The sequence below is a fragment of the Garra rufa genome, chromosome 12 (genome assembly GCF_049309525.1).
Source record: "Garra rufa chromosome 12, GarRuf1.0, whole genome shotgun sequence".
NCBI lineage: Eukaryota > Metazoa > Chordata > Actinopteri > Cypriniformes > Cyprinidae > Garra > Garra rufa.
The window spans coordinates 7,680,236-7,703,070 of record NC_133372.1 but is presented as its reverse complement, the minus strand read 5'-3'; the positions used below and the strand labels follow the sequence as shown (position 1 = coordinate 7,703,070).

The 22,835-nt window shown below is 35.9% G+C and overlaps 3 protein-coding genes across 4 annotated transcripts in view; 2 read left to right on the top strand and 1 right to left on the bottom strand.

Annotated features, from left to right (window-relative positions):
- ccdc88aa (coiled-coil domain containing 88Aa) overlaps positions 1–7,259 on the top strand; it is a 35,005-nt gene extending 27,746 nt beyond the window's left edge. The window contains exons 22-25 of one of the 2 annotated variants that reach the window (XM_073852043.1): positions 1,494–1,586; positions 1,688–1,911; positions 5,783–5,848; positions 5,930–7,259. In XM_073852043.1, the coding sequence (XP_073708144.1) occupies positions 1,494–1,586; positions 1,688–1,911; positions 5,783–5,848; positions 5,930–6,603 (1,057 nt within the window). In that variant the 3' untranslated portion in view covers positions 6,604–7,259. Of the gene's footprint in view, positions 1–1,493; positions 1,587–1,687; positions 1,912–3,237; positions 3,734–5,782; positions 5,849–5,929 lie in introns of those variants that run through there. The other variant, XM_073852044.1, reaches the window with a different exon arrangement.
- A 583-nt stretch (positions 7,260–7,842) lies between these two features.
- mtif2 (mitochondrial translational initiation factor 2) lies at positions 7,843–18,450 on the top strand. The gene is made up of 14 exons (XM_073852299.1): positions 7,843–7,991; positions 9,778–9,928; positions 10,065–10,197; positions 10,582–10,753; positions 10,842–11,002; positions 12,153–12,329; positions 12,474–12,613; positions 13,471–13,595; positions 13,686–13,890; positions 15,870–16,122; positions 16,309–16,449; positions 17,366–17,530; positions 17,810–17,950; positions 18,058–18,450. Exons 2-14 carry the CDS (start codon positions 9,788–9,790, stop codon positions 18,228–18,230), a joined length of 2,127 nt encoding a protein of 708 aa, XP_073708400.1. The 5' UTR covers positions 7,843–7,991; positions 9,778–9,787; the 3' UTR covers positions 18,231–18,450.
- Positions 18,451–20,954: 2,504 nt separating this feature from the next.
- On the bottom strand, positions 20,955–22,570 carry rps27a (ribosomal protein S27a). The gene is made up of 6 exons (XM_073851391.1): positions 22,547–22,570; positions 22,379–22,443; positions 21,715–21,769; positions 21,546–21,631; positions 21,322–21,453; positions 20,955–21,205 (listed from the first exon to the last, which is right to left on the bottom strand). Exons 2-6 carry the CDS (start codon positions 22,424–22,426, stop codon positions 21,056–21,058), a joined length of 471 nt encoding a protein of 156 aa, XP_073707492.1. The 5' UTR covers positions 22,427–22,443; positions 22,547–22,570; the 3' UTR covers positions 20,955–21,055.
- Between the last annotated feature and the right edge of the window lie 265 nt (positions 22,571–22,835).

The following is a 22,835-nucleotide window of genomic DNA, read 5'->3' as shown; positions in this document are numbered from 1 at the left end:
GGCCGATTACCGAACACGTTTTTTCCCCCATATATTTTGCCATAGCCATAGTATTTTATATAGCCAAAATGTGCTTTTTACAGTTTTGTCTTGCTTTTCAAAAAAATAAAAAATAAAATACAAGTACAAAACAACAATTTTAAAATATTTACTTAACACTAAACATTTTTAACATTCTAGTAGACATTATAGCCTACCAACAAAGCATAATTAAACTTAAATTTAATAAGTTAGTAGAATAATATTCTTTGGCCATTTTAAGGCCCCCTTCTTGAATCAGGCATGTTTTTTTTTTAATGTACAAATAAATGCAGCCTTGCTGAGCAAAGGAGAATGTTATAATAAATGAATTAATAGAGCTGTTGTAATAATTGTTATCATTATTTTTATTTTTTTATTTTTTATTTTACAGAACAACAGCAAAATCACAATACTAACATTTATGAATGTTGACTTTTATTTTGGCGGAAACCCGCAGGAAGACTTTAGTACTACTTTTTGCTGACAGCAGCAGATTTATGAATGACTCTCATCACGTAGATTTGTCTCACACTTTGCACTTTGAACCCTGGCTAAGCTTGTGCAGCACTGTCAGAATAAATACAGTTTTTGAGTGTATTAGACAACATAACCTTCTGTAGTTTATTTACTAATGGTTTAAGGCTATTTCGCGATTTCAGTCATCATACAGTAACCAGCAACAACCACCCTTTTTTTTTCTCATTGAAGACATGCGATGCCTTTCTCTCTGTGCTTGTAATGATTTTTGCGTCTTTCCCGGACAGTTTAAATGCTTCCACACTGCCGACATGTTTGCTGCATTAGTGCGCGCCTCTATTTGATTGCGTCACATCATTGTTCTATATAATTTATTCGGCCTTTTCGCTTATTCGGTGAAACACCAAAAGAGCTTTTTTTTTTGCTATTTTCAATAGAATAATTTCCATTGCTGAACATTCGGTGCATGCATAAAAATAAGCTAAAACAACTAAACATCAAGATATTCCCCCCTCAACAGCTGTATTTGTTGCCTTTGAAGAATAAGAATAGTTAACTAAAACCATTTAAAAAAAATTGTTAGCCTACATGAAAATAAACTTTAACTCAAATAAAATATTAAAAAAGATAACTTCTTTTATTTCAGCTGGATGCCAAGCCAAAATAACTAAAATTAAAACTTTAAAAAAATTGTAAAAAAAAACTGTATAGATAAAAAAACATACAATTAAATTAAAACAACTAAAATGAAAACTAAAAAAACAGTAGAAAGTGTCAGTAAAAAATAATCCTAAAAATCCTAAAAAAAAAAAACAGTAAATCACAAACAACTGGAAAATTAATATTTTTGTGGACAATGGAAGTCAAAGAAATCAAAAAGTCTTTAGACTTTTTGCACAATAAGACTCTTGATTCAAAGTCTTAAAACTTTAGAGCACAATAAGATGGCACATTATGTCATGTAAGCACTAGACTAACGTTATGTTATTTTGTAGAGACAAACTGAATGAACTCAGAAGGCAGAAGGAAAAGCTGGAAGAGAAAATCATGGATCAGTATAAGTTCTATGACCCATCACCTCCACGCAGGTACTGTCTCATTATGTGATGTTACCAGAGGCTTTATGCATAAAAAAAGATCAAGTTTTCATTTATCACCTTTTCTGTCTTCAAACACTTAATCAATGCAGACGGGGTAACTGGATAGCATTGAAGATGAGGAAGTTGATAAAGACGAGAGCTTGTGATCAGGAACATGTTCGTTCCTCAACTCCCCAGCTCCGCTCTGAGTCATGCGAGGGTCTGGATGACCTGCGCATCCAAGACAACGGCTCCACCGTGGGTTCCCAGGGCTCTGAGGAATCTGCTTCCAACTCCCTTAATGGTGACACCGTGTCCCCTAAGAGGAGCAGCAGTGAGTATAACCTCAGTTACATAAAACTGTCAGAGTCCAGCCATTCCAGCCAGGAACATCCAGAAACAAGCAACTCAGTCAGCAGCAAAACCTTGATCCCAGCATCCCAAGGTCAGGAGAAGGAGAACGGAACAATCTGTGGCAGACTGACATGGGGTAGCCACACAAAAGATAGCTACCATATTAAATCACCCCACAAATCACCTCGGCTGATTAGAAAATTCTTCAAATTCGGCCCTAGGCAAACTTCTCACAGAAAACTTAAAGAAGAGCTCAGTTCCTCTAAATAAACAGTTATTTCATCAATGTATGTGATTCCATTTTATTCTTTGCTCCTCCATTCTTTTCCACACAACTGTTTCCTATGTTTTTAAAGGGGTCATATCATGAGGAATCAAATCTTACTTAACTAAATAAATGGCCACTTTAAAACAAGAAATACATGTGTCATAAAAGCAACATTTAGCAAAATGTCTTAACATTGCAAGTATACTGCAGTTTAAAAGTTTGGGATCAGTACGATTTTTAAAGTTTTCTAAAGAAGTCTCTTATGCTCATCAGTTCCAAAGTTCCATTTATTCGATCAGAAATACAGAAAAATAAAGTAATATTATGAAATATTATTGCAATTTAAAGGCCTGTTATCTATTTTAATATACTATTTCTGTGATGCAAAACTGAATTTTCATCAGCCATTACGTTATCAATGTTGGAAAAAGTTATACTTTTCAGGATTTTTTCATGAGTAAAAAGTTAAAAAGAACAGAAATTATACAAAATAGAAATCTTCTAACAATATAAGTCTCACTTTTTATCAGTTTAACACATTCTTGCTGAATGAAAGTATTAATTTCTTTCAAACAAAAAAAACTATCACAGGTTCCAAAATAATATTAAGCAGCACAACTGTTGAGATTGATAATAATAATGATTGATAATAAATCAGCATATTAGAATGATTTCTGAAGGTGCATGTGACATTGAAGACTGGAGTAATGATGCTGAAAATTCAGTTTTGCATCACATTAATGTATTCTATTTTAAAGACTTTTAAAATAGAAAACCACTATTTTAAATTGCAATAATATTTCACAATATTACTGTTTTTTTCTATTTTTAATCAAATAAACAGCCTTGATGAGCAGAAAATCCCAAACTTTTGAACGGCAGTGTAGGTAGTAAAAAGCTGTGTGATGTATGTGTCTGTGGTTGTTTTGTGATTTTTCATGTTCTTTCCTTCAAAAAAAATCCTTCTGTTCACAAACTTTCTTGTCATGTTTTTCCTCCCTCGTTCCTGTCTTCATGTTTTCCATTGTGGTGATCAAGTCAGCACCCTGAAAATGTTTCATGTTAAGCGTAACAAACCAAAGGATAAAGACAAAGTCAAGTCTCTCTTCCGCCGATCTCTGTGTAAGACCTCACATCCTGCCCTTCCTGTAACAGCTGTGCCTCCCCTGTCATTGCTTTTTATTTGAATACAAGATTGTTTAACGATGAGATTACTGATCATCAGCCTTTATAGCTTTAATATGATCAAACACCTTTTATTCTTTAACACCAGTGAAGAGAAAATGATAATACAATATAAATGCTTGAACTCCCTCAAGACAAATACTGCCTTGGCTTTCAGACCCATAAACCTCATTTCATGTCATCTTCATCTCTTGTCATGTTCAATCTCAGCCATGAATGATCTGCTGCAGTCAGAGGGATACTTGGATGAGGATGGGCAGCAGGAAGATCAGCCAGAAGAGCAGATAATGCAGCGCACCACTGCCAATTCAAAAAAACATTCCACATCGTCATCATCATTTCATCACTACTCATCCATAGACATTCATAAATTAATCTGTAATCAAGGTACTAAGTCAAAATGCACAGCACATGCAACATACATATTTGTAGTTTATTTGTCATTAATGGTGTTTGTGACAAGCATCACTACTACTGCTGATCATAATGTGGATCGTGATTTGATCATACCCAACCCTACCCTATGAGGTGAACACAGTAGCAAATTGAATAGCACTACCTTGGTAACTACTAAGCAGCATGCTAGAAATAATTTAGAACACATTGGTAATTGCATAGCAATGCCCTGACAACCACTCAAAACACTACAGACACTATATATAAATATATAATATAAACAGAACACTGTAGCAGGCCACAACAACATAGCACTTATATAGCAATATAAGCTTAAAACACTTGCAACTGCATAGCAACACCTTGGCAACCCAAAACACCATAGCAACTATAAGCAATATATGCTAAAAACCTCTTAGAACACTTTTGCAACTGCATAGCAACACCATAGACCATAGCAACTGCATAGCAACACCTTGACAACCCATAACAGCAATGTTATACACAACTTATTATCTACTGCATTTATCTACTGCATAATAACACCATAGCAATTCAGAACAACACCTTGACAACCCCAAAGACCATACATAGAAACACTCTGGCAACCCTGAACACCACAGCAACACCTTGGCAACCCAGGACACCATAGCAACTACAAAGCAGTACATGCTAAACACTTTTTGCAACTGCATAGCAACACCTTGACAAACCAGAGAGACCATAGCCACTACATAGCAACACCCTGGCAACCCAGAACAAAAGCAAAATGCTATATTCAGAACACCTTTTCAAAACTGTGGCAACCCAGAAGACCACAGCAAACGCATAGCAACACATTGGCAACCCAGAACACCATAGTAATTACAAAGCAATATATGCTAAAAAGCCACTTAAAACACTTTTCACAATTGCATAGGAACACCTTGACAACCCAGAAAACCATAGCCACTACATAGCAACACCCTGGCAACCCAGGACATCAGCACATGCTATACACCATTCAGAACACCTTATCAGCTGCATAGCAACACCTCAACAACCCAGAAGACTATAGCCACTACATAGCAACACCCTGGCAACTTAGAACAAAAGCAACATGCTATACACCATTCAGATCATCTTTTCAACTGCATAGCAACATCATGACAACCCAGAAGACCATAGCAACTGCATAGCAACACCTTGACAGCCCAAAAAGACCATAGCTGCTGCATAGCAACACTCTGGCAACCCAGAACAACAGCAACATGCTATATGCCATTTAAAATGCCTTATCAACTTCATAGCAACACCAGGGCAACCCAAAAGACCATAGCTGGATAGAAACACTATGGCAACCCAGAAGACCATAGCAACTACATAGCAACACCTTGACAACCCAGAACACCATAGCAACTACAAGGCAAAATATGGTAAAAAACACATTTCTTTGCAACTGCATAGCAACACCTTGACAATCCAACATACCATAGTCACTACATAGCAACACCCTGGCAACCCAGAACAACAGCAACATGCTATAGATAATTCAGAACACCTTATCAACTGCACAGCAACACCTTGGCAAACCAAAACACCACAGCAATACCTTGGCAACCCAAAACACTATAGCAACTACAAAGCAATATATGCTAAAAACCGCTTAAAACACTTTCTGCAACACATAGCAACCATAGTAACTGCATAGCAACATCTTGGCAACTCAGAACACCATAGCAACATTCTAAAAACACTTTAGCATCTTTATGGAAACGCCTTGGCAACTACCAAAACTCCCTAGCAACATCCTAAAAGCCACTCACCTCAACAACCGCAAATAAACGTTCTGGCAACTAATAACTTTGTATTGTGGCTGCAACTTTCACATGGGCAAGCACCATTTCATGGCTTCAGTGCTTCGCTGCTTTTTTTGTAATTATCGACCTTCGTTACATCTGTCTTCCAAAGTAACTGGAATACAGTGTACATCTAGAGTATCTAACTGTATGTGTCCCCTCAGGTAAAGATTTTCAAGAAGACACAATTCCACCAAGGCTTGCAAATGGCACTGAAGGCCAAGATCATGGTAAGAATTTGTCAGTAGACTACAAAGAGTGTTGCATGATCCTGTTAAACTTTAACTTCCTCTAATTAACATTTTCATCAGGCCTGAATGGCAAATCGAGTCGTGCCCCAAGTGCGAGCAGTGGTGAGTTCAGCGTGAGCCTGGAAAATGAGGCCTGGTCCAGTGATAGCAGCCCCCTTCCAGATCCATTTTCATCAAGCCGCCAGCGATTCAGTGACTCCCCTTCCCCAGCCCGAACAAACTATGAGGAGTTCAGACATGGCTATAGCTCCTCTGGGAGTGGAGTACGCAGAACCAGCAGTGGGAGATCCACTGGAGACCGTTCAGCCCAAAAACTGGACAAAGCAACCATCGGACTATATAAAACTCAGAGTGTGCAAAGTACAGAGTCTGATTCTAAACCTGCTCTTGACACACAGGGGAAGTCCTCCTCTGTATCAGGGTGTTTGAACTGTTTTGCCACACCAATGCGAAGCCCTAAAACAGGCCAGGCTCTTTCCACTCTGCCCCGCGCTAGCTGTGTCATATCAACATCAGAGGGCAACAGCCGGCGTGCCAGTGTCCACAGCACTATGTCAGTGAAGTCAGTGGGTTCTGTGTCAAGTAAGAATGGGGCTGAACCTCAACCTGATCCCAATAATGAGGTTTTAAAAAAAGGCCCTGTCTTGGAAAAGGAAGACCACAAACCAGAACACATTTTTGATTCAGCATTCACTATCGATTCGGTCTTTACAAACACAATTTTCAGTGAGTGAAGTTGAATTGATACCAGTTAGAAAAGATTCAATGTAAATACCTCTGATGAAATCAGTTGTAAACCATTTATACCAGAATCATATAAATATGAGCATCGTATTCTAACCATGTGAAAGGCAACTATGCACTATGATTATGCCATCTCTGGGGTGAATTCAGGCATAATCTGCCTGGAAGCCAAGAAACAATCCTTGTCCTTAAACAATACTCAACTACGGTTCTTAATTTTGTCTGACATCATTTTTTTCCTGTATCACTTTTATTTTGTCTCCTAATATTTGTATTTTGTTTGCATTTTAGCTATGTGGTAACTGATCCCTGTTTTTCAAACATGCATGAAGGTTAAATCAAATGAAAATTAAATACAAGTGTCCCTCTGAGCATGTAGCGTCAAAATTGCTGTGGTTCATTTGTCCTGACTACTGTATATTACAGTCATTTTCCTTTTTTGCAGTAAAGTTGTTTGTTTTTAGCTGAAATGCACCTTGTGTTTGTTAAAAACCAGTAAATATGTTTATCTTCCTTGCGTTTTATCATGTTTTCCTTCTAACGTAATAAAACATTCTAGTTTGTTTGTTGTGCTGGTTTGTGCTCATGTTTCCTACATTTTTAAGCAGGTTCGAAATATAAATAAAAAGACTGATTTTGAAATAAACCTTATGAGACAATGTTGTTTTTGATGAATTTGGTGGCTCAGTAAGTTGAAATTTTCATTAATTGAAATGTCAGGACGTGTTCTGACATATAGGAGACATTTGAACACTAAAAGGTAATCGTTTAAAGTTATTCAATTAAAATACGTATTCTATCTAAATCCACTCCATCGATCAACGTTTTCGCCAACCAACGACTGTGATTGGATAATCCCGACCAGCGCTGAGAAAAGTAACATGCGCTTCGGTTTTACATTACATATTTAGACATTTAAAAAAAAGAAATAAACAGAAAAACGTAAAAATACTAAATAAAGTACGCTGACACAAACAATCCATTAGTCTTTGTAAAGCTTCAAGTACACAGAATAAATATAAAACAAATATGCCTGTACATTAGATTAGTTAAAAATAAATGTATAAATATTGTGCATGTAACTTTTTGTATCAAATTGTTTCTGAGCTTGTTTCTCTGCATGTTTACCGTTCGTTTAACTCATAACAAGAGCTCCATACTTTGTGGTTATGTCGCCACTGCGTGTTTGTGTTTTGAACTGCAGTCGTCGCAATACATTGTGGGATACACTGTCATGGCGGCGCCCTTACAGCAGAAATGACATCTGACTTCAGATATTATTTGCTTAAGTTAATATCTTCTTCACACCTCTGCTTTTAAAGTCTACATACTGAATGAATTCAGCGGTTACTGTATCGAGTCCTCTTTCTCTGATTTAGTAAGTAGAAAACGTCACATGAAGGGAAATAATCATGCTGTTAATCTGTCTTGAGCTACTGTCATATACTATCAGCCTTACAGATACATATGCTTTGTAATTACCATGTGTTTTATGATTATAACATTTATCACGGTAATACTATTTTATATACTGTGATAATACCATGTCTTTTGTCATGTACCATGGTAATACCATGGTGTTCTTTGAATTGGCAGGGGTACTATGTATGTGACACATGAATACAGTAATCATTCAGTGTCAATCAAACAAATGATTTAACTATTAACATTTATGATATGTCTCTTTATAATTTGAAGGTGTTTTGTCTTCAAATATTTACTGCATGTACAGTCTTTGTACTGACCTTTTTTTAATGCACATTGACTGTATATATACAGTCAAGCCCGAAACTATTCATACCCCTGGCAAATTCTGACTTAAAGTTACTTTTATTCAACCAGCAAGTTTTTCTGACCAGAAATGACACAGGCTTTTCCCAAAAGATAATAAGATGATGTACAAGAGGCATCATTTTGGAAAAAAAAAATATTTCTAAGCTTTTATTTACATTTGAACAAAAAAATGGCATGTCCAAAATTATTCATACCCTTCTCAATAATCAAGATAAAAGCCTTTATTGGCTATTGCAGCCATCAAATGCTTCCTATAACTGCTGACCAGCTTTTTGCATGTCTCCACTGGTATTTTTGCCCATTCATCTTTAGCGATGAGCCATCACCCTGATTTTTAGCTCCCTCCACAGATTTTCAATTAGATTTAAGTCAGGACTCTGGCTGGGTCACTGCAAAACGTTAATGTTTTTGTCTGCTAACCATTTCTTCAACACTTTTGCTGTGTGTTTTGGGTCATTGTCATTGTGGCCAAACAATTCAATTTTTGTTTCATCTGACCATAAAGCAGAAGACCAGAAGTCTTCTTCTTTGTCCAGATGAGCATTTGAAAGGCCAAGCGGGCTTTTGTGTTCCTTATCTGAAGAAGTGGTGTCCTCTTTGGTCTGCGTCCATGGAACCCAGTGGTGAGCAGTGTCCATTGGACTGTCTGCCTTGAGATGTTGCCACCAGCAGAGCCCAGATTCATCAGGATGGCCTTGGTGGTGATCCTTGGATTCTTTTTTACCTCTCTCACTATCCTCCTGGCCAGCACAGGTGTCCCTTTTGCCTTCCGACCATGTCCTCTGAGATTTTTCACAGTGCGGAACGTCTTGTATTTTTTAATAATACTTTGCACTGTAGCCACTGGAACTTCAAAACATTTAGATATGGTCTTATAGCCCTTTCCTGACTTGTGAGCAGCCACAATGCACAGCTGCAGGTCCTCAGTGAGCTCCTTTGTCTTAGCCATGACTGTCCACAAACCAACAGCAGACAGCTTCTGTTTTTCACCTGTTGAGTTGATTAAAACAGATGTCCCCAATGAATCAGGGTAATTAGGATGCTTTAGAACATCTTGGACTATTTGGAATGGTATAGAACTTTGGATTTTCCCACAGACTGTGACAGTTTGTAAAGAGTATGAATAATTTTGGACATGCCACTTTTTGTTCAAATGTAAATAAAAGCTGAGAAATATTTTTTTCCACAATGATGCCTCTTGTACATCGTCTTATTATCTTTTGGGAGAAGCCTGTGTCATTTCTGTTAAAAAATATAACTTGAATAAAAGTAACTTTAAGTCAGAATTTGCCAGGGGTATGAATAATTTCGGGCTTGACTGTGTATATATATTATATATTTATTTTTATTTTTTTATTATTATTTATTAGAAAATCTGCAATGAAGCGGGTAGCAGCCTTGGTTGGCAGGACTGCATTGTCTTGTTGGCATCATGGGAGCCCACATCTTCCCCCTCTACCTGCCTGGGCCCCTAGACCTCCGTACACCTGTCCACAGATACGACACCTGGCTGCAAAACAGGTCGGTCTCAAAATGTCGAACCCTTCACTAATGCTTATCAGAAGGGTCACAACAGTCCCAAGATTAATTCAAGATTCAAGATTACACAAACCAGATTGTTTGCTGAGCAGAACGTGTTGTGTTTGTCCTTCTGTAGAATAAAGGTCAATTCAAAGGCCAGAAGATCAACTCCAAACCAGTGCACCTAGAGAAACAACAGAAGCAGGAGGTGGAGATCAAACAGAGGATGACTGTGTCAGAACTAGCCAAGGCCATGAATAAAGACGTTGGTGAGTGTTATGATGATATGGCCAATTTTTTATGTTTTTGAAAGAAGACTCTTACAAATAAAATAGGATTAAATACAGCAATATTGTTAAATATTATTGCAATTCAAAATAGCTGTCTTCAATTTTAATATATTTTAAAATAAATTTATTTCTGTGATGCAAAGCTGAATTTTCAGCGTAATTACTCCCATCTTTAGTGTCACATAATCCTTCAAAAATCATTCTAATATGCTGATTTACTGCTCAAGAAACAATTTTCTATTATTATTAATGTTTTTAATTAATTATTGGTTTTAATTAAGTATTAATTAATTGTATAAAAATCTTACAGGCCCCAAATGGTCATAACAGTAGTGCATATCTGTATTATTCTCTCTTCTTCAGATCACATCTATGAGGCCCTGCTGAACACAGATGTCGATCTGGACGAGTTAGAGCCCGACACAATACTGGATGAGAAATGGATAAAAGAAGCAGTAAAGAGATCCGGAATGAAACACAAATGGGCCAAACTGGTAGAAACCAAAGTCAGAGAAAACAAAGATATCCAGAGACGGTGAGGATGATTTGAATAATGATTTTGCTGGAGTTGTATACATGTATCATTTGTACATTTTTGTGATTTCGGATTGAATTGTTGTCAGACCTCCACCAGATCCCGCTCAGTTAGTCCCTCGAGCTCCAGTGGTGACCATCATGGGTCATGTAGACCATGGAAAGACCACCTTGCTGGACAGTCTGAGGAAGAGTCAGATCGCTGCTCAGGAGGCGGGGGGAATCACGCAACACATTGGAGCGTTTAGAGGTACTGACCTTTGATAGGATAAATTTACATATGTGACCCTGGACCACAAAACCAGTCATAAGGGTAATTTTTTTTTAAATTGAGATTTATACATCATCTGAAAGCTGAATAAATAAGCTTTCCATTGGTGTATGTTTAATAGGACAATATTTGGTTAAGTCTGGAATCTGAGGGTGCAAATAATCTAAATACTGAGAAAATCGCCTTTAAAGTTGGCTAAATTAAGTTCTTAGCAATGCATATTACTAATCAAAAATTAAGTTTAGATATATTTATGGTAGGTTATGTACAAAATATCTTCATGGAACATGATCTTTACTTAATATCCTAATGATTTTTGGCATAAAAGAATAATTTTGACCCATACAATGTATTTTTGGCTATTACTACAAATATAGCCATGCTATATTTAAGACTGGTTTTGTGGTCCAGGGTCACAAATAACTGCCGCAGTTTGTCACACAAAATGGCGATAGCACACTGTGCTGACACAATTCTCAACACTTTTCAATAAATATAGCTATAAATAAAATAAATATTTGACATCTAATCATATTTTTATTTTATTTCTGTATGGGGAAAGGCTTAAATGCCCTGACATTTTTAATATAAATACAATTGAGACTACTTTTTTTATATTAGTAGGAAAAATGCAACACTGGGCATCAGTGGACATATCTGTTTTCTGTTGCTTTCACACAATAGACCCAATTCAATTAATGACACAGATTTTTTTTTTTTTCTGTTTTCTGAGCTGTTTTGTTATTGTCTCATTAATATAATGTAAAAAAAAAAAGTGGTTTCAAAATGGCTACTAAAATAGTTAAATTATTAAAAAAAAAAAAATTCACTGTATCAATGACTGTATCCATATTATATAACATAATATAAAAACAGTTAACCCTAAATGCCCAGTGTTGCAATTTTGCAACACTTTTTTAAAATTATAACCCAATGCACATTTTGATTTTTATAACCTGTGGCTTCCTAAAAGCATGTTGATGGGTGAGGGTTAAACTTCAGATGAAATGTAGTTTTCTTGAACAAGCAATAATTTCCCAAGAAATAATATGTGCTGTCCACCCTTTTTTGGCATCCTAAGTGCTAAGTGAAGCACTTTTGTGATTAATGGAGTCTGTCTGCTGTTCAGTTCAGCTGCCCTCAGGTGAGAAGATCACTTTTCTGGACACACCAGGTCATGCAGCATTTTCTGCAATGCGAGCACGCGGAGCCATGGTCACTGATATAGTCATCCTGGTGGTTGCAGCTGATGACGGTGTGATGAATCAGACTATTGAGTCCATAGAGCATGCCAAAAAATCCAAAGGTAATATGCAGTTTTATTTTATTATTTTTTACCAATATATTAAATGTATTATTATAAAATTATTACATGACAAATTGTGTTATTATCATTACATTGCTGTTTAGATTTTGTGTATTATTCATAATTCTGTGTTTTGATCTGCAGTGCCAATTATCGTTGCTGTGAACAAATGTGATAAACCTCAAGCCGACCCCCATTGTGTGAAAGAGGAGCTTGTAGGCCACGATGTCGTCTGTGAGGAGTTTGGTGGGGAAATACAGGCCATCCATGTGTCTGCGTTAAAGGTACAGCAGTCCCGTCTGATATTTGAAACCCTGGAACACAAAACCAGTCTTAAGTAGCACAGGTGTATTTGTAATAGTAATAGCCAAAAATACATTATATGGGTCAAAATTATCGATTTTTCTTTTATGCCAAAAATCATTAGGATATGAAGTAAAAATCATGTTCCATTAAGATATTTTGTAAATTTCCTACCGTAATTATATCAAAATTTTTGATTAGTAATATGCATTGCTAAGAACTTCATTTGGACAACTTAGATTTTTTTGCACCGTCAGATTCCAGATTTTTGAATAGTTGTACCAAATGTTTTCCTATCCTAACAAACCATACGTCAATGGAAAGCTTATTTATTCAGTTTTTTTTTTTTAATTACGCTTTTGACTGGACCGGGGTCACATTTCGCGCTTATGACACCCTTAAAAAATGTATGTTATTGGGTAACATTGAGTCACATAATAGCAAAAAATATCAAATCATTTCACTTTTGCAAGCCATTTTTGCTATGAATTTGAACCAAGTGGTGTCAAAGTGATTGCTGGATACATGCAGTTAGTTCTAGCAGACTAACCAGAAATAGTAATAATATTAATAATACTTTTTTTAATTGAAATTGCATGAGAAGTTTTTTTGTGCTTTATTTCTTTAAAATTAATGTCACATTTGATATATTTTAGATACTCTTAAAAATACTTTTTTTGGTATGGCTTAGGTGCCCCAAATATTTTTGTAGTGTTGTCTTGTGACAGAGTTTTTATTTGTTCACTCTCTGTATTTTTGTGACAGTGGTTCCATGTCATGTGACATTGGAATAAATAAGTGTGAATATGGCAGCAGTTAGTGTGTAATTTCTCTGCAGGGGGACAATTTATTAGAGCTGGCTGAAGCCACGGTGACGCTGGCAGAGGTTCTGGAGCTGAAGGGCGACCCCACAGGCCTGGTGGAAGGGACGGTCATTGAGAGCCGCACAGACAAGGGCAAAGGGTGAGTGTAAACAAGACATCCCTACAGTGTCAGAGAGTCATAAGAGCTATACTTCATGTTATATTCTCATCACCTGTTGTGTTTCTACAGACCGGTTACCACAGCCATCATCCAGCGTGGCACTCTGAGGAAGGGCTGTACGCTGGTAGCAGGAAAGTGCTGGGCTAAAGTACGCTTCATGTTTGATGAGTACAATCAGTCCATGAGTGAGGCCGGACCCAGCATCCCTGTGGAGATCGTGGGTTGGAAAGATCTTCCCTCTGCTGGTGACGAGATCCTGGAGGTGGAATCAGAGGTATCCTATAAGCTTATGTTTTTACAGAGCCATATTCTACACTTTGTAGCATTTTTTGGATACATTTTATACACCACTGGTCAAAAGTTTGTGAAAGAAATGTTTTTAAAAGAGTTCTGTTATACTCACCAAGGCTGCATTTATTTGAGCAAAAATACTGTATTATTGTGAAATATTATTACTATTTAAAATCACTTTTTTCTCTTTTATTCTAATATATTTTAAATGTAATTTATTCCTGATGCAAAGCTGAATTTTCAGCATCATGACTCCAGTCTTCAATGTCACATGATCTTTCTGAAATCATTCTAATATGTGACCCTGGACCACAAAACCAGTCTTAAGTCGCTGGGGTATGTTTTTTGCAATAGCCAAAAATACATTGCATGGGTCAAAATTATTGATTTTTCTTTTATGCCAAAAATCATTAGGAAATTAAGTAAAGATCATGTTCCATGAAGATTTTTTGTAAAATTCCTACTGTAAATGTATCAAAATGTAATTTTTGATTAGTAATATGCATTGTTAAGAACCTAATTTGGACAACTTTAAAGGTGATTTTCTCAGGATTTGGATTTTTTTTGCACCCTCAGATTCCAGATTTTCAAATAGATGTATCTCGGCCAAATATTGTCCTATCCTAACAAACCATACATCAATAGAAAGCTTATTTACTGAGCTTTCATATTATATATACATCTCAGTTTTGTAAAATTTAACCTTATGACTGGTTTTGTGGTCCAGGGTCACATATGCTGATTTGCTGCTCAAGAAACATTTATCATCAATGTTAAAAACAGTTGTGCTGCTCAATTCTTGTGGTAACCATGATCAATTTTTTTTAGGATTTTTTGATGAATAGAAAGTAAAAAAGAAAAAAAAAAATAGAAATTAGGAATCTTTTGTAACACTAAAAATGTCTTTAGTGTCACCTTTAATCAATTTAATGCATCTTGCTGGATAAAAGTATTAATAAAAAAAAAAATACTTAAAGGAACACTCCACTTTTTTTGGAAATAGGCTCATTCAGTTGAGTTTTACCGTTTTGAAATCCATTCAGCCGCTCTCCAGTTCTGGCGATATCACTTTTAGCATAGCTTAGCATAGACCATTGAATCCTATGAGGCCAATATAGCATCGCGTTCAAAAATGACCAACGAGTTTCGATATTTGTCCTATTTAAAACTTGACCCTTCTGTAGTTATATCGGGTACTAAAACCGGCGGAAAATGTAAAGCTGCGATTTTCTAGGCTGATAAGATTAGGAACTACACTCCCTTTCCGGCGTAATAGTCAAGGAAGTTTGCTGCCGTAATATGGACGCAGCAGGCGCAGTAATATCACGCAGCACCTGAAGTTCGATCACAATTTCAAAAAGCAAGTCACATTGGCAGTTACCTAGCTGGGAGCTAATTTCAGGCGCTGCGTGATATTACTGCGCCTGCTGCGTTACATTACGCCGGTTTTAGTACCCGATATAACTACAGAAGGGTCAAGTTTTAAATAGGACAAATATTGAAACTCGTTGGTCATTTTTGAACGCGATGCTATATTGGCCTCATAGGATTCAATGATCTATGCTAAGCTATGCTTAAAGTGATATCGCCAGAACAGGAGAACGACTGAATGGATTTCAAAATGGTAAAACTCAACTTATGAACTCGGGGGGGGGAGTTGGAGAATGAGCCTATTTCCAAAAAAAGTGGAGTGCTCCTTTAAGCCAACCTTTTGAACAGCAATGTTTCACAGATTCTACAAAAATATTAAGCAGCAAAAACTGTTTAACATTTGTTATTAATAAGATGTCTTTCTTTTACTGTATTTTTGATCAAATAATGCTGCCATTGTGAGAGCATAATAGACTTCCTAAAATCCTATTGCTTCCAGACTGTACCAGTAGTATAGGTGATATATGTTATGACTGGCCAACCTCTATGCTAGCATAGTTCACAGTTTTTTTTTGTTTTTTTTTCTCTAAGCAAAGGGCCCGTGAGGTGGTGGAGTGGCGCAGCTACATGGAAGAGCAGGACAAGTTGAAAGAAGACCAGCAGGCCATTGAAGCCAAGCAGATGGAACATCAGGAGAGCTACAAGAAGGAAAGGGAAAGCATGGCCCATCTCTCCTGGAGACAGAGGAGGATGGCCCGATACAAGGCCAACAAAGACAAACTCTACCGAAGGCTCAGTGAGAAAAATGAGATGGAGGAACGCACACTGCCCATCATTGTCAAAGGTGATATAATGAATTCTATATTTCATTTTTTTTTTCAAAAGAAGTTTTGTAAATAGTAATAGATTTTCAATTTCATAGTATAATATTATATTATGAAGGACAAAAAAGTTCCTCCCTATATTATTTTACTCAGAATGGGGCATCAGAATGCTGAGTACATTTGGCGTAACTGTCCACTTTTTTTAGGTGATGTTGATGGCTCAGTGGAAGCTATTTTGAACATCCTGGAAAGTTACGATGCTGATGACCAGTGTCAGTTGGATGTGGTACATTTTGGTGTGGGCGACATATCAGAAAGAGACATCACCTTGGCAGAGACGTTCTCAGGTGGGAATCCACAACAGCCATTGGAAAAGAAATGACAGCTGTTTTTTATTTCAATCAGTGATTCTCAATCAGAGACTGGGGGCTTTCAACTTATTTCCAAGTGCCATAAAATGGTTTAAAATCATTTAAAATAAGCTAAAACAGCAAAAAAAAAAAAAAAAAAAAAGATATAAGCTGGCATTGTATGTACTATTTTAATTGGTTCCCTCAACAGTTGTATTTTTATATAAGAACTAGGGTTTATATAAGAACTCTTGGAAAACCTGGATATATTATGACATTTTAAAGTGTTTTTTCTGGACCTGGAAAAATCATGAATATTAATTAAATTTGAAAAATATTCAAATTTGTATAATTGAATATAAGTTGTTCTGGTTGCAAGCTCCAAAATATGTTATAGGGTAAAATTGCTATTTGTGAGTAAAACAGTAATAATAACCTACTGAAAAATAAATATACCATTTTTTTTTTCAAATGCATTTATTTCATGCTAAGTATACCACAAATACATTTACATATTATGCACTTAATAAAAATACCCTGCAATTGTACTTTTAGTATACTAAGTCTGCTAAATTGTCAGTAATTATGTTAATAGACTTGAACTATACTTAGTATGAACCAAATGCATTTTAAATCTATTACTTTTTTTATTACTGGGGTTATAAAAAAATCACAAATCTGGAATTTTAATATATTGTCACTCATAGTTTCTGTGAGTATGAAATGAAAATGAGCAGCTTTGTAATTACACAAAACTACCAGAGATATTATAGGGGGCCTTCAAATATTGTCCATGATAATGAGTTTAGATTTACAGCCCTTAAATGAACTGCTGCTGTTTTCATTTTTCAATTGCCTTGTTAAAGTGTCAAACGTGAGGTAATTTTCTCATATTTTCTTCATTATTGTTCAGGCACCATATACGGGTTCAATGTCGCTGCAAATAAATCGGTTCAACAGATGGCTGCTAAGAAGGGCATTCCCCTAAGATTACACAGAGTCATCTACAAACTTATAGATGAACTCAAAGACGACCTGAGCGACAAACTGCCCCCAACCTTAGAGGAAAATATAATTGGTGAGTTTAACTAGCACTGTTTGTGCTATGATACAGTGATTCTCTAACTTCACTATGTTTCCCTTACAACCAGACCTAGATAGGCCTGAAAGCCAGGCTTGAAAGCATGAACAGTATGTCAAAATACATCTGTGAAATGAACATCACAATTCTGCAGGTTTGAGTTTTCATGTGGGCCTGCTGATGAGGCACTGACTCAAACTAGTGCTGTGTAAAATGAAAGAATGAGGTTGGCTGTCTTTCTTGCCCTTGAGCGTTGTTTTCTCCCTCACTCTTCAGGGGAGGCCTCGGTTCTGGCCATGTTTAATGTGACGGTTGGAAAAAAGAAGATCCCAGTGGCTGGCTGTAGAGTTCAAAAGGGCCTAATAGACAAAAAGATGAAATTCAGACTTATTCGAGGGAGAGACGTTCTCTGGGAAGGTAAACCAGTGCTGATAAATGGCACAATTATGCAGCTTGGATATTTGGTTTACATGTGCTGTTGTAATGTTTTATTGATTTTTCCATGCATTTCTTTGCTCCTTCAGGATCCGTGACAACACTGAAACATCTAAAGGATGATGTTCTGTCAGTGAAGACAGGCATGGAGTGTGGCATTTCTCTAAATAATGAAGAACTTGAATATAAACCTGGGGATGAAATTATTTGTTACAATGAATCTGAGATCAAACAGAAAATATCTTGGGATCCAGGATTTTAAGCAACTACATTTGGTGCATTATTATACTAAGCTGTGTAGTATACATGCACATTCAATAGCTATAACAAAATTTGCTATAGCAAACCTAGTCACCAACAGATAATATGAAAAAAACAAAAACAGTAACATTTGATTGCCTTCATTTTGTCTCTAGATATCAGGATTGAAATAAGTGTACATAATGTATTCTATAATGTAAATAAAATGAGAAAGAGTCACATTTTCAAAAACTGTTCTTTGGAAATTATCATGATTGTCATCCAACTTTATACACATTTTATATATATAAACTTTTAGCTCACAAAATAGCTTTTGTAATACATATACAGTAGTCAACATCAAAACCTTTCATCAAATTTGACCTAAAACCAAAAAGAATACCGTTCTTATCTTAGGACAACTTTGATTAACTTTTTTGATCCACTTCGAATGTTGACTACTGTATATTTTAAAAGGATTAAGTCAAGAGGGAAATGAAACTCTAGGGATATGGGGCAAAAACACTACACATCATATCTAAGGTATAAGGAAGGCAAATAAGTTAAATTGGCTAAAAATCAAGATGTAAACTGACATCATATCCTTATTTTAATTTGTTCCCTCAACTGCTGTCATTGTAAGCACTGCAAAAAATGCTTTTACTTAGAATTTTTTTGTCGTTTCCAGCCAAAATATCTAAAAATTCTTAAATCAATAAGGATTTTCTAGACGAGTAAAAATTGTCTTGTTTTCAGAAAAAAACAAGTCAAAATTAAGTGCGTTTTTGCTTGAAAAATGCAAAATAATCTGCTAATGGGGTAAGAAAAATAATCTTGTTTTCTGTTTGAAAAAATATTTTTTTTTTGCTTACCCCATTGGCAGATTATTTTGCTTGTTCTAAGCAACAACTCACTTTATTTTGACTTTTTGCTCAAAACAAAGAATAGATATATATTTTTACTCATCTAGAAAATCCCTCTTGAATTTTTAGATATTTTGGCTGGAAACAAAGTAACCAGGACCAGGGTTGCCAAACTTGGAAAATCTGTATGTAATAAAACTTTTAAAAGTGTGATTTCTAGAACTGAAAAACTCAATTTGAAAATGTTATGAAAATGTATAAAATCTTAAGCCCTTATAAGTATAACTATCTACTTCTGTGGGGGGAAAAGAGTGACAAATGACTAGAAATTTTATAAATTAGACTTACAGAAAAGTCTACATTCGTTGGCAATTAAAAAAAAGTTTTAAAAGTTATATTTAAGGTAAGAAAGGATACTCCAGTGCAAAATTAAAGATGACCCATTTAAAATAGACTTTGTATTCTGCGTCCTGTTACCAATCATATGGGAGTGTTTTTTTTTTTCATGATCATTTACCATTTATAATTTTATCCAACTTGTCGTTTTAGCTTTAAGGAGTTCACTTTCAGAACAAAAATTTACAGATAATGTACTCACCCCTTGTCATCCAAGATGTTCATGTCTTTCTTTCTTCAGTCGTAATGAAACAATGTTTTTTGAGGAAAACATTTCAGGATTTTTCTCCATATAAAAGACTTCTATGGTGCCCCAGAGTTTGAACTTCCAAAATGCAGTTTCAAAGGGCTCTAAATGACCCCAGCTGAAGAAGAAGGGTCTTATCTAGCAAAGCAATCGGTTATTTTCTAAAAAATATTGACAATTTATATACTTTTTAACCTCAAACGCTTGCCTTGTCTAGCTCTGTGTAAACTCTGTGTATTCTGGTTCATGTGGAAAAACTCCCATCTCATTTTGTCTCCCTTCAACTTTAAAATGGTCCTAAATCGCTGCAGAAGTGCTGACCCAGTGTTTACAAGGTGAACATGCAAAGAAGGTCAAACGGCCTTTACAAAAAAGGGAAAACAGCGATGTAGGACCATTTCAAAGTTGGAGAAAATGAGATGGGAGTTTTTCGACATATCCTGTCTTGAACCGGAATACACAGTTCACACATTTTTTTTTTTAGAAAATAACCAATCGTTTTGCTAGATAAGACCCTTCTTCCTTGGCTGGGATCATTTAGAGCCCTTTGAAGCTGCATTTAAACTGCATTTGTTGATAGTTTAAACTCAGGGGCACCATAAAAGTCCATTATATGGAGACAAATCCTGAAATGTTTCCCTCAAAAAACTATTTCTTTATGACTGAAGAAAGACATCTGTAAATTGTTGTTCTGGAAGTGAACTACTCCTTTAAGGTAGATAAGGATGGCAAATTCGATAAATAGGCTAAAAATTAAGATGTAAACTGACATCATATTCCTTGTTTTAAAAACCTGTACCTAATAAAACTTTTAAAAGTGTTATTTCTAGAACTGAAAAACTCAATTTGAAAATTTTATGAAAATGTATAAAATCTTAAGTCATGGCACTTTTATGAGTAGAACTAACTACTTCTGTGGGGAAAAAATGACTAGAAATTAAGTAAATTAGACTTACAGAAAAGTCTACATTCATTGGTAATTAAAACAAGTCTACACCTTGAAGAATAAACCCTTCGGCTCTAAAAAATATACAAGTTTTAAAAGGTATATTTAAGGTAAGAAAGTATACTCCAGTGCGAAATTAAAGATAACCCATCTAAAGTAGACTTTGTATTCTGCATCCTGTTGCCAGTGATATTTTTTACATGATCATTTATAAATTTATTCAACTTTGAAATAGTTTGAATGCCTAATAAAGTTAAAACCGGAAAAAGTTGATATTAATCAAGACTCAAAATATTCATTTTTGAATGTGGCAGGCCACAACTTTATTTACAAAGTACAAACTCCAAAACAGACAATCTCCTGTGTTTTACAGAGCATGTTGTCAGGACCGTACTTCACTTGTCCTCTGGTTTGTTGAAGCAGTAAGTCAGGCAGCACTTCCCGCAGTAATGACGGTCAAAGTGGCTGGCCATGAACACCCCGGCTCCACACTCATCTGCAGGACACTCGCGGCGCAGGCGATGGATCTTGCCGTTCTCATCAACCTGAGGATCAAGAAACAAAATCATTTTGGTAACTCCCAAAGGTAAATACAAAACACATGCAGCTTCCACAAAAGACTGAGTACAGCAGATGATAAATCACACTGATTGTAACTGACCTTGTAATATTTCAGCACAGCGAGCTTGACCTTCTTTCTCTTGTGCTTGTTCTTCTTGGGGGTGGTGTAGGACTTCTTCTTCCTCTTCTTAGCACCACCACGCAGTCTCAGCACTAGATGCAGTGTGGACTCCTGGATAAATTATCGTAATAAAGTTAGTTTATTACATTATAGGAAAAGCATATAACCTTTTATTCTGTATGATCTGACAATCATTCACTGACCTTCTGGATGTTGTAGTCAGACAGGGTGCGTCCATCCTCCAACTGTTTACCAGCAAAGATCAACCTCTGCTGATCAGGAGGGATTCCTGCATTCAACACATTTAGCGGTCAGTCTTTCATCATTACATATGCAATGCTGTAAAACATAAAACAAAAACTGACAACTTACCTTCCTTGTCTTGGATCTTAGCCTTGACATTTTCGATAGTATCAGAGGGCTCAACCTATAACACATTGAGAATAGATACATATTTGTCTTAAATTACAGTAAACTGCACATACACCAATTGCTATTATCATTAATTTACAGGAGACCAAGACAACTCTTATTTTTCCAAGTCATAAACACTAATTCTGAAATCTAAGCTTGATATCTTTGGCGTTTTGAATTGAAGATGATATCTTTGATACGCCTTTTAATTTAATCTAATATATTTACATGTGGATTAAGAAATGGCGAATGCTTACACTGTAACTGGCACCTATTGATATTGTGAACTAAAGGACAACTTCGGCTAAACTGTATGACTCAATATAATAAAATATTACTCTAAAGTATCCAACTGTATGCACGTTTTACATAAAACTTACATTTGTTTCCAATCTCATCTACTGTATAAATGTAGCGGAGCCACATGACTCGTTAGCATTATTCCGGGCTTCCGTACAACCACAAAAATATACCATTTACTTGCATTATTATGTTACCACCCTAAACATATATACTTAAAGATTAATATAATGCAATAGAATTAACTCTACATAGTTTAACATTGCAATATAATCCAACAATAAAGTGTCGAGGTGTATCGTGCGGCTCGTCTGTGCCTCACCTCGAGGGTGATGGTTTTCCCCGTAAGGGTTTTAACGAAAATCTGCATCTTGATGTTCAATCCACCTGTGTATAAAACAAAGATGAATGTTTCTGAGTCATTTTACAGCACCTATGTTTACGATTATCATATTTATTTCGATATCATTCGTTCGAAACAGTAACTCACCACCAGCTCCTAGATGGCGGAAATCGAAAAGGGTCCTTCAGACGGTACAACGTGCTCTTCAGCGCTGTAAGGCTGCCGACGAACTGCCTGAAGAGAAAAAGTCCTCAAAGAGTGAGTTATTGTAAGTATTTAACAGTTCTGAAAAATAACATTTTAATTTAATTTTAAGCATTGACTCAAATTTTTACAACATACAGTACCAGTCAAAAGATTTTTTATGTTTGTTTTTTTTTAAGTCTCGTCTGGTCACCAAGTCTACATTTATTTAATCCAAAATACAGGAAAACCA

What these genes read in the sequence shown, in the direction of transcription:
- mtif2 (XM_073852299.1), top strand. Translation starts at nt 9,788, where the DNA reads ATGAAGCGGGTAGCAGCCTTGGTTGGCAGGACTGCATTGTCTTGTTGG. An exon ending in GACACCTGGCTGCAAAACAG is followed by an intron (nt 9,929 to 10,064) that starts GTCGGTCTCAAA and finishes GTCCTTCTGTAG; the next exon opens with AATAAAGGTCAATTCAAAGG. An exon ending in TCCATGTGTCTGCGTTAAAG is followed by an intron (nt 12,614 to 13,470) that starts GTACAGCAGTCC and finishes ATTTCTCTGCAG; the next exon opens with GGGGACAATTTATTAGAGCT.
- rps27a (XM_073851391.1), bottom strand. Translation starts at nt 22,426, where the DNA reads ATGCAGATTTTCGTTAAAACCCTTACGGGGAAAACCATCACCCTCGAG. An exon ending in TAAGATCCAAGACAAGGAAG is followed by an intron (nt 21,632 to 21,714) that starts GTAAGTTGTCAG and finishes TGTTGAATGCAG; the next exon opens with GAATCCCTCCTGATCAGCAG. An exon ending in CTGACTACAACATCCAGAAG is followed by an intron (nt 21,454 to 21,545) that starts GTCAGTGAATGA and finishes TAATTTATCCAG; the next exon opens with GAGTCCACACTGCATCTAGT.